Source organism: Melanostigma gelatinosum (assembly GCF_949748355.1).
Source record: "Melanostigma gelatinosum genome assembly, chromosome: 23".
Lineage (NCBI taxonomy): Eukaryota > Metazoa > Chordata > Actinopteri > Perciformes > Zoarcidae > Melanostigma > Melanostigma gelatinosum.
The window spans coordinates 3,491,338-3,503,254 of NC_136656.1; the positions used below are offsets into that span (position 1 = coordinate 3,491,338).

General features: G+C 45.6%; 1 protein-coding gene across 3 annotated transcripts in view; it reads right to left on the reverse strand.

The window, feature by feature from the left end:
• Positions 1–5,543: 5,543 nt before the first annotated feature.
• The window catches only part of dysf (dysferlin, limb girdle muscular dystrophy 2B (autosomal recessive)), a 55,308-nt gene continuing 48,934 nt past the window's right edge, over positions 5,544–11,917 (reverse strand). For 2 of the 3 annotated variants that reach the window (XM_079295193.1, XM_079295192.1), the window contains 5 exons: positions 11,078–11,177; positions 9,272–9,444; positions 9,055–9,164; positions 8,707–8,854; positions 5,544–8,246 (listed from right to left, as the gene is read on the reverse strand). In XM_079295193.1, the coding sequence (XP_079151319.1) occupies positions 8,190–8,246; positions 8,707–8,854; positions 9,055–9,164; positions 9,272–9,444; positions 11,078–11,177 (588 nt within the window). In that variant the 3' untranslated portion in view covers positions 5,544–8,189. The remainder of the gene's footprint in view (positions 8,247–8,706; positions 8,855–9,054; positions 9,165–9,271; positions 9,445–11,077; positions 11,178–11,917) is intronic. The other variant, XR_013773047.1, reaches the window with a different exon arrangement.

Consider the following 11,917-nt stretch of genomic DNA (forward strand, 5'->3'; position numbering starts at 1 on the left):
AATCATCACAGTACGAAGCTCACTTTACCATCTGGGATATTGTGCAACTGTGAGCACCAGAAAGCAAACTGTAAAACAAACAAAAACACACCCGAGTGGGCACATGAACCCAGACAACAGATTAGAAAATACAAAAAGAGAGTGCGTAAACGCTGGTTAAGCACATCAGTCTATAGGTTGATTTACAGCGTGCACGCTTTGCAGCACACAAACGGTTTCTAAAGTGTACAAAAATACACAGAACACTTCCTGACACTGCTTATAATACATCATTAAAACTACGAATGCATATTGTTATCAATAAAAACACAATCTTTTATTTCCTTATCGTTTCAACTGTGTTTTTATGCTGTAGATGAATATAAGAACGTAAATTGATGAAATTTTGAATTGATGGTTGACGTGAAATGATTTTTCATTGGTGGAAATAGTCGGGAGCCTTGTGTACCAGCTGCTTCAACAAAACAACAACAACCGTCTGTATCGGCAGACACGGCTCATCGACGATCTGTGACATCTGTGAGACAGACATCTGTGAGACAGACTGAGAGACAGGACACAGTTACAGCTCCCACACTGAACGACACGCATATCGTCACGGCGGTGTTGAGTAAAAACATGAGAAGCAGACCCGTTTAACTTCCTGTCCCGCAACAGGAAATGGACGAGCGGGTTTCGGGCGTTTAGTGTCAGGAGCCTCTCCTTGACTCTTACTGTCGGTAAGTGTGTGAGTGACATCCGTCAAAGACCTGGAAGACGTGCGAGTGTTTTTCACACTTACTGTTGGTCACAATGTGGAAGCCGTTTCCTTCAGAAGTCCCCTCAGACTGCGTCTGGACGTCCGGCCTGCCGCTCTCACGCTCCTCTTCCTCCTGCGGCTCGGCTCGCCTCCCTCGTAGCTTTTTGGGAGGTTTGTTTGAACTCCGCGCGAAGGGGTCAGGACATCTGCGGCGGCAGAGGGGCGGAGGGATTCAGAGAGGGGCATCGTGGGAGAATTCAGGAATGTGTTTCGACAGTTTTCAGAGGGCAGAAGTCAAAATACACAATGTACACAACGCGTGGAGAACAGAAGAAACGAATGTATGCAGACCGAATATGAAGCCGCTTGAGATTGAAACCTTCCTGGTTTGAAGGCGTGTCACATGACGGGACAGGGAGCCTATCAGGGATCAGCACAGAACGAAGACAAGTGGCTGACGAAGGCCTCATTGAGAGTACATAATCGTGTCTCAACAGGATATATTTGAATGCAATGATGATCCCTCATCTTCACTCTCGTCAGCCCACCAGCTGCTCACACCAGAAGCATTTGAGGTGAAGATGAGGTGAACCAAGAGGATGAGGTAAAGACCCCCCCCCCCGTGTGACGGAACACCTCAGCAATCTGGTGATTAGCATCTTGTTAAGTTATATTGCTTTTTCCACTGAGCTGCTCAAGCTGCATTCCTCGCTGCTAGTTAACACGAGGACTAATGAGGAGCATGGCGTGTAAACGGAGTTTACTGCCGCGTGTTGCTGGTGTGTGGACTGAGGGAAACAACTACGACTCCGCTGGAGCTCACCGTCGCACCGCAGCACTCACGATGTGGAGGAAATGTGTGCAGTGAGTGGACGAGGTCAAATTCAAGATGATGCGGATGAACGCGGCCGTAAAATATGGTGAACTGTGTTTAGTAAAAGTGAAAGAAATCCTGAGTCGACTAATGGATCTTTGATCTTGTGTTTACCAGAGATGAGCTCAGTCATTTTGTGGAAATAAGCATTTAAAAAGTAAATAATCGACGAAAGAAATCTTTGTCCACTCAGACCAAAACGACCGATGAGTCAACTGTCAACGTATTTAAATGATCAGAATCATGTGAAATCTGAATTATGAGATATATTTTTTTACAAATACATTAAATGCAATAAATTTGGCCGATCATACGTTTCCAAACAGAACTTTAAACTCTGGAAGATATTACCAACTAAAATATAATAATTTCAAATATAAAGTCCTTTACAGTAGAGGTTAAGTGCTTGGTAAAAACAAAACCTATTTTTAGCAAATTATACTGCATACCCAGGTGAATTGGTCTATATAGTTGCTGTATTAAGGTGTGTGATTGAAAAATAAATATTACTAATAACATTGCACATGTAGAAACCCAACTGGAGAGTTGAAAATGAGTTTCATCGCCCCTCTCGAATTTAAATCTATTTAAATCAAATGAACTATGAAGTGACTTCCAGTGACACTGAAGCTCAGCACAGACAGTGACGTCACATGCAATCCGCGGCCGCGAGGTCACCTGCTGCTGGTTTAAACCGTGTTTACGTCCGCCTCAAACTCTTTAAACACGAAACGTGTATCAGTCTCGTGCTCAACATAAGTGACGTCGGAAATAACGTGTCCGCGAGTTTACGGTGCTTCTGAGGAGCGGAATGAATTACCTTCAGTGAAGCGGTTTCAGGAGAACCCGCTGCACACCTGCAGCTACCGGAGCCCCGCGGCATTACCGACAGATCCACCGACGACACCACGCGGACGATGATCCGCTATCCGCACTGGCTGAATGGTCTTAAAGGGACAGTACACCCCACCATCAGAAATACAGGTAACTACGGTACAGGTAAAAGGATTGTTTTTCTTTTTACCTGCAGTGCTATAGATATAATAATGCCATTTGTATTGCATCACAGACATCTTTCTTTGGTGGAAAACAACCAATCAACCAATCTGAAATAAGGTCATCATAATTCATAAGGTCCCCTGCATAAATAAAGGATAAATCTAAATAATACCATCGTGTCTGTTCTTTCTTACATGTTCTTTAAATCAGGCTTTATTTTTCACTTTTCTCCCGTGATAGCGGGCTGAACTCTTTAGTTTACTCGTGAGGATATTCACGATTAACCCGATCATCAAAATTCACCACAATCTATTTGTTGTCAGTGGGCTTTTTTTTTTAATCGCAATCTTTCCGTTCTGTCCCCCAGTTAAAAAATAAATAAAGCAAAAACATGTCTCTTTCCACAAATCATCAGCAGTTTAACGTTGGAACTGTTTTCTTTCTGAATTACTTCAGTACGGTTCTGAATGCAGGATTTTTACTTGTAGAGCAGTTTCACAGCGTGTATTAGTACTTCATTAGAATAGCTGAGTACTTATCCCACCACTGGCTGGATCTAAATACAAAGGAGTCATTTAGTTTTCCTGAATTTATCCCACAAAAAAACAAAGTGTAAACCCGACTTAGAAGCCAGCGGTGAACATCAGCGATCACTGACAGACGGCTTCATCGAGTCAAAGGGGATTTGCACCGTGGACGACCTCAGAGGTGTCAGCGCTTAACGCACATCTGTGTGTGTGTGCGGTGAGTGTTTGCAAGCTGATATCATGTCTGCACATGTGTGTGTGTGTGTGTGTGTGTGAGTGAGAGAGAGTTTGTAAGCTGATATCAGCGGCCTGAACTTTGGCAGTGAGAAGGATAGACTCACAGGTACAGATGGGGCTACTGTGGTTTTACTCGCTCCAAGTGTTTGATGTTATAGGCCTCCTCGCCGCTACACATGTGTGTAGGTGTGTGTGTGTGTGCGTGAGGTGATAATGAAACAACTAGAATCCTGTTTGCCAGGCTCCCCTCGGGTCATTTTCCATCACGTCTGGTGAATGAGGTGCACTTTGACCCCGTCCATGTTGAAAGCCGCCCTAAACACACACGCACACACACGCACACAATGCACCAATGGACGTTGGCTGTAAACAAAACGTTTATTTCATCCGTGGGTCTGATTAACATAGCAGTGAGATGAGGCATCAGGACAATGAGGGTGGGAAAGACTGGAGACGGAGAGGTGGATGTGATCGAGGCTTCAGGGCGCAGAAGGATTTGGGCGGAAGAAAAGGAAAATAAAAGTTGAATGAAGCGGATTCTACGGATGTAGTCTCACTTCAAGTCATTAAAATGCTGTAACATAAATGAGACCAGAAAATACGATTGTGACGCTATCGCGTTGACAAAATGTGTCTGCAGAAATATTTACACCTGGCAAAATAAAAACAAGTCCTAGTGTCCCTGTCGTAATAATCTTCAGGGACTACTTGCTCTACTGTAGTTTTAGGATTTAGGACGCAACAACGTAACAACGTAACAACGTAACGTAACGCAACAACGTGACGCAACAACGTGACGCAACAACGTGACGCAACAACGTAACGTAACGCAACAACATAACGCAACAACATAATGTGACGCAACAACGTAATGTAACGCAACAACGTAACGCACCAACCTAACGCAACAACGTAACGCAACAACGTAATGTAACGCAACAACGTAATGTAACGCAACAACGTAACGCAACAACGTAACGCAACAACGTAACGCACCAACCTAACGCACCAGCCTAACGCAACAGCGTAACGCAACAGCGTAACGCAACAACGTAACGCACCAACCTAACGCACCAACCTAACGCAACAGCGTAACGCAACAGCGTAACGCAACAGCGTAACACGCCAACCTAATGCGCCAGCGTAACGCAACAACGTAACGCAACAACGTAACGCAACAACGTAACGCAACAACGTAACGCAACAACGTAACGCAACAACGTAACGCAACAACGTAACGCATCACTTTTTTCTTTTCTCTTGAACTCATCATACAATATAAAATCGAAATTAAACAGCACTTCACCACTTTCACTGTTTATATTGCGCTGAATTATTAATCGTTTCCTCCATGACACCAGACTTTGTAAAAAGACAAAAAAACTGTTCTCAAAGTAACTTTCATGTTTTATTTAGATCATTAAAGCAGCTTTGCGGATTAGAAACCGTCCGATACATTTGGGACAGTTTCAGCTGCAGTGTGAACACAGCCAACAATATAAAAAGTGAGAAATGTGTGCGACAGAGGAAGTGATGAGCATACTGGAGGAGAGGGAGGTCAGGGCAGGGTGAGGAGGAGGAAGACGGCGAAGGTCGAGAGATGGAGAAGCGAAGACAGACCACCGCCACGGCCCACCCACACTGCAAACCCAACACACTGTGGTCAGAGGTTCACCTGCAGTTCACCTTGACCATAACAACACCAGAGAGAGAGAGAGAGAGCGAGAGAGGGAGATGGAGGGAGGAGACGAGGGAGAGGTGGGAAAGCAAAGCAGTAATTTAAGGTTGCGGGAGCTCAAGAGAGGAATCGGTCAGAGCGGGTTTTCAGTCAAACTTCTGTCGACGCTGCAGGTTCGCACCGAGGTCACGGAGCCAAACACACACTTACATTTGAATCCTCTTTAACTGCTCAGTAGATCCTACAGTATATACCTTCAACACACACAGATGGGCTGCATCAACGGTGCATCTTGGCCAAAAAACATAACCAACAAAACCACAATTTATGATCATGACACCAATGGTTTGATTTAACCTCAAAGAGAATGTACCCGTCCAGTTCTAAGGGTTCTTATTGGGAGTGCAAGCCTCTGATTGGCTGGGGAGTGTGCGTCACACAGCTCTCACCCAATGGCCTCGCAGATGTTGAAGGCTCCACGTTCAACGTGTCCCGTGGTTCATAATAAACATTTACCTTTTCTGTGACGTAAAGAAACACTCTTCACTGATCAGGATTGCAGTTTTATTGATAACATTGACAAAATGCAGTGCACACAGTGTTGCTTTTTGTAGATGTGAGTTCAAATACATGTTTTGTTTTGGAATACATTCAGTCTGTTTCTTCCAGAATACATTCAAACATCATCAATACTGTCAGGCATGGGGCAAAAACTGTTTTTATTTCCAGTCCCTACGTGTTAATGCTCTGCAGCGTGCATCCGGTAAAGCATTCTGTTTTAGTAACAGCATTAACTTTTATCCGTCTTTCTTTCTGCTTTTATAATTCAGTGCAAGTCTAAATGTAAGGCTTTCAAAAAACAACAACTTTAAGAACACCAAACATGCATTTCTTGCACATACAAAACAGAATTTTGGAGACTTTTCTTTTTTTTTTTAATTCAGAGGGACTACATTTTCTCATCCACTGAAGAAATAGTTTGACATTATGTGAAATATACTGAACCTGTCCAGAGGTATCAAATCCAACCTACCAGTAACTAAAGCTAAATAATGATTCAATCGTGTTTGATAAATATGTTTAAAACTCCAAAAATGTTATGTGGGGGACTATTTCTTGGCTGGGTGCAGTGACTTCCTGGAGTCTCCTCCGGTTAATGAGTCCACTTTAAAGATAATGTTTCTACCTTTGGACTGTTTCCAGTCTTTATGCTAAGCTAAGCTAAGTGGCATCGCTCTTCGATCTAACTTTCTAATACAGTGTATTAGTTTACAAAATGTCAAACTATTTCTTTTAAAGAGTCATTTTTATAATTCCAACTTCAGAACTTCACTTACATGGCAACAAGCTTCACGAAGCTAATAAAGCGTTTTGCGTGTTAGCGGTCTCTTTGCTGAGGCACGGATTAGTGTCACCGTATGTAAAGGCAACAAAGCTGAAGGCTAAAGGCACGTCGCATTTACTGACAGGAATAACGTCGGGAAAACACAGCTCAGAGTTAACCTTCAAAGACGAACTTCGCGGTGTGAAGGCACCTTGAACGAGCAATAAAATACCAAAGACAGCAGGCGGCAGCAGGATTGTCAAATAACGTTTTTCAATGGTGAGGCTCGTGGATTTACATCAGCAGGACATTTAAAGCTCTTTTAAATACGCGACGCTATTTTCTAGACACCAACACAAGTAATGCACTCGAACAAAAGAATCATTGTCCAGGCAAACACCGTGACACAAGCCGTCCTCTTAACTGATACGTGGCGCGTTCAGTCAGTTGGCTTTCATTTAAGTGCCGCGTGCAAATGTGTGGAAGGTATCAAACGCTTCACTCAAGAACTAGTTTTACACTTCATGAGCACGAGGAGACGAATGACATCCGATAGCGAGCGAGTCCCTCGTGTTTGGGGAAGCCGAGCAGAAGGAACTGGATTGTGGAGCAAAAAGTGTGGAGCGGCGCTCACAGTCAGACGTTTCCAAAGGTGAATCGCGTGATGAATGCCGAGGCTAGCAGAGCGGCTAAACCCTCTCTGACCTGGCAGGGCGACCAAAACTCTGTCCAACTAAATGAGCCGCTTGTGAGTCCGCGTGACTTTTGTTTACAAGGCCCGGTTGGCTCGTGTGAACGAAAAAAAAACAAGAAAAAAGAAACCAAACCAAAGGGACAGTCTAACCGAACACGTGATCGCAGCTAAACTTTGAGCTTGAGAACAAACAAAAAAAACACTGAGAAGATGCGAAACATAAATAAGAGAAGAAGAGTGGAGTTCATAACACGATGAGATGCACAGATGATGAAGGGGAGGAAAGAGAAAGGGGAAGGTGGGAAGAAGAGGAGGTGAAAGAAGTGCAGAAGGAGAAGCAAGAAGGAGGGAAAGCAAGGAAAGACGCAAGGAGACGCAGAGGAAATAAGGAGGAGGAGGAGGATGAAGAGGGGGGAGCATAATGAGATAAAAAGGGGACACGAAGAGGAGAAGAGAGGAAAGAAAGGAGAACAGGAGGAAATAAAGAGGAAGAAGGAACATCAAGGGAAGGGAAAAAGGAAGAGGATGAAGCGGAGGAGAGGAGGAAGAGAAGAAGGAAGCAAATACATAACACAGAGGTTAACGATGCTTTTCCAATGATATCAGGCGACAGCATCACAATCTTTGATTCTGCTTCTGCTTTCTTTCTTTCAAACATGGCGGCGTCTTTTGGGCGACGGGGTTTTTTAACTCTCACTCTTCTCTGCGTGGGGCGCAGAGGAGACGGAGAGAGGGATGAAAGAGGACGGCGAGGACGCCGGCGACACATGCTGAGATCTGACAGCAACTTTTGGAAAATTCATCCAGCGTGGCGAGACAGTGAAGGCACAAATGGAAACACACACACACACGTTCGTGAACCTCGGGGCGCTATTGCTAATCGGGTCTCTGTACAAAAGAGTGTAAACTTATCTGGAACACACACACACACACACACACACACACACAGATGAAGTTCATCACTAAAGTTATCGCTTTAACAAGATGACAGAATCCGTTCAAAGAAAGAAGAAGATCAGTTCAATTTAGCCTCATTTCACTTGTAGAAACTGCACACTGTTCTGTAGCTCGTCTCTGTTTTCTCTCCACCTTCCTCGTCCCTCCATCATCATCATCATCACTTTGCGGCCTTCGCTGGCCCGAAGGGTCCCACCATCCTCATGGCCATGTAGCTCTAGAGGACGGACAGAGAAACAGATGCACGATGTCACTATTTGCTTTATTCTTCTTTCTCTCAGGCCAACGACAGAGATGACCATCGGCTGTCCCTCCGTTGGCTAAAACGCATACAATATAATCTACCTGTGTATCTATGTACCGATCTATATAATCTACCTGTGTATCTATGTACCGATCTATATAATCTACCTGTGTATCTATGTACCGATCTATATAATCTACCTGTGTATCTATGTACCGATCTATATAATCTACCTGTGTATCTATGTACCGATCTATATAATCTACCTGTGTATCTATGTTCCTACCTATCTAATGTACCTGTCTGTCTCTTACACTGTCAGCTGTCAAATGAAGGAGAATTTGCCAAAAAAAGAAGCGGAACTAAGACTGAGGTTGTAATAATTAAAAACCCATGCGCACACACACACACACACACACACAATCGAACTTGCCGGGAAGGAGTAGAGGAAGATGCCGAGGAAGAGAAGTAAAAAGAAGAGAATGATGAAGACGATGATGAACCACTTGAACCGCCTCCACAGGATGAACTTGAGGGTCTTAAAGGGGGAGGAGAACCACAGGAAGGAGGTCTCTGGACGCCTGGGGAGGAGAGAGGAGGATGAGCGACCGTGTGTGTGTGTGTGTGTGTGTGTGTGTGTGTGTGTGTGTGTGTGTGTGTGTGTGTGTGTGTGTGTGTGTGTGTGTGTGTGTGTGTGTGTGTGTGTGTGTGTGTGTGTGTGTGTGTGTGTGTGTGTGTGTGTGTGTGTGTGTGTGTGTGTGTGTGTGTGTGTGAGACCCACTGAGGCTCCTCCAGGTGAGGGTTGACGTTGGGTTCGTCTCTGCCGAGGCCGGCGGGTCTCTCCTCGTGCTCCTGCTCCGGCACGATCTCCAGAGACATCTCCACCTTCCCCTGAGACAGAGACAACCGGCTTCAGGGTCCCGACAGGAAGCGGCACAGACAGACTAGCCGGTCGAGCTAACGGCTAACGTGCGACGCGTTGTTTTGTTTTTGCTCACCGCGATGACCTTCTCCCCGTTGTGCTCGCAGGTGCAGGGCCACCACCCTTTGACCGTCTTCTGCTCGAACAGAGACACCAGTCGCTCCGCCGGCTGGTCCAGCAGCTGCAGGTCACACTTCTCTGGAGACTTGGACGGACGCAGCATGTGGTTCAGGTCCATCACCAGGTGACCTGACGAAGCATTCACGGAACATTCAACGTCTCATGTAACAAACATGAACAGACTGTTTTAGGTTTGAGTGGATCTCCGTGGCTCAAACGCAACACTTACGACACTTTAATTGATGATAGTGGAAGCAATGTGTTGCAGCAGCCTTTGGGCGCAATTCTATCCATTGCAAACAAACATGGAATGCATCACATCTGGATGGATGCTGCTCCCCGGGTGCACAACAGAGAACGTGAAAGCTTTCATGAATTAATACCGTCTGAAACTGGACATCCGTGTCTATAAAAACGTTCAAATGTGATACTTTTAGATGAAGAGGTTCCTAATATGTTCCTATATATGAAACGAGTCGTTTGCCGGTCAAAGTACGACGCTTTTAGGAAACGCGTCAAAAGCTAAAAGAGGGCTGGAAGATGGATATCACTTTCAGATGCCAGTTTTCCTTCCTGACCAGTGAGTGCGTTACGGGTGAGTAATGGCCGATCCTGTGGCGACGGGTAGTGAGTCGAGTTCTGATCCCCGTTGACATTAAGTACGGAGGGATTGCTGCTTGACGGATGGCCGAGGGGAGACGAGACGTCCACTGGAAGTGTTTTTCCAGAGAGTCTTGACGGTGCGGCAGCAGGGAACCGGCTCGCGTCCGACCCCTCGCACGATTAACAATCGGCGGTCCGCGCTGACGAGCTGGAGACAGGCGGGGGATGGAAGAAATGCTTTGAGGTGGCCACACACCCGCACGACCGCACGAGGTGAATAAACTCAGAGAACGCTGCAGCGGAGCGAGATGGTGACAGACAGGAAGAGACCTGGATCCCTCCTCCTCCTCCTCCTCCTCCTCCTCCTCCTCCTCTCGCACCGCAGACGGTCGCTCAGCAACGATGAAATGAAGCAGGAGGAAGGGAGGAGGGGGGTGAAAGAGGAGAGGAGTTATTTCAGGGGCCGGGGCGGCGTCAGGGGTGAAGGAAAGGCAGAATTTGGACAGCTTGAGCAGAAACTAAAAGGAGTCGGCCCTTCCTCCGTCTGAAATGTGCCGACGCGGTGGAAATGGAAGAGCGTTAATTCTAAAGATAAATGTTGTCGCAGTAGTTTGTCTGGACGCACATGTGGCCGCCCGGATGGATTTACCGCCTGACGCTCGGCCAGAGAGTCGGGGGAAAAAAAGTGTTTAAACGCCGGGGCCCGAAATGAATTAAGTGTATTTGTTCAAGCAGAAGGGTTGTACGTATGTGTCGGAGGTACTGCTGCAGTGAGCCTTTAAGAGAGCGACGCACCTGGATCTCTTCTGCCGATCCTCACACCGAGAGGAACAGAGTACGATCATTTTACGTGTGTTTTAGATGAAGATTGAACTGGAAGTCGTGCTTTAAAGACGTTTCTATGAGAAATACTGCTTATGAATGTGTAAAGATACATTATATGAGCTGTTTGTGCATCATGGAAATCAGCATTTAACGCTAAAGATGAAAGAAGTTAGGATGTTCTCTGCTTTGTTTCAAACTCTAAACAGGAAGAAACAGAAAAACTTTAAATCGTCAAAATAAAACATGAGAAGGCGACACTAAACCCATCGTCACCAAATCAATAACCAGTGTACACACACACACACACACACACACACACACACGCATGTTTTACCGAGGTAGTCGTCGAAGGAGAACTTGTCATTGTCCCAGATCTGGATGGTCAGTTTAGGAGCCAGCTTAGTCTCGGCTTTATCCAGACTCCAGAAATGTTCCTGCAGACACACAGAGCGAGAGACCAGCGGGAATAACAGACTACAAGCTGCAGTACGTCTCTAGGATCTATACTCACTCCATTTGTTTCTAAAGCCACGACTTTCATTGTGAAGTCAAAGTAACACTTTTGTTCCGAAGCAGGTTGTATACGCAAATCAGTTTAATTATGATTTCTAAAGCTTCTTCTGAGACCATCAGCTCATCTCTTCTTCTTCTGTTCATGTCTACTTGGTGCAACGATACTTAAAACTGTGCTGGATGACGAGACAGAAGAAGAGACGCTCCAGGAGACGTGATGGGAGGCTGGCGTCAGTTTGCAGCAGCACTCCATCGAAACATCTCTCACCACATCACCACTTCCACACCGGTGCACTTTCTCTGGGTGTGTGTGTGTGTGTGTGTATTATACCCATTATCGCCTCTGGTGACTTCACACTAAACTGCCAGACAGCATCTGATCCTGTCTCACCTTTGTGCTAATGGACTTCACTCTGCAGCTGGTTGCTCGCTGAGTTTCCTCCCGCTCTTTCCATTCCCTCCCTCCCTCCCTCCCTCCCTCTTTTCTATCCGTGCGTGTGACACTTTGGCTGTTGTTATGTTGATAAAAAAAAAATGTAAAATTGACTTTTCACACCTGAAATCCATATCGGCCCCCTGTGATACGCAGTAAATGTCAATACGTCACTGTAACGTTCCTGAAAGTACTCGAGGTGAGGGAGATTTTTTCCACGAACTGAAA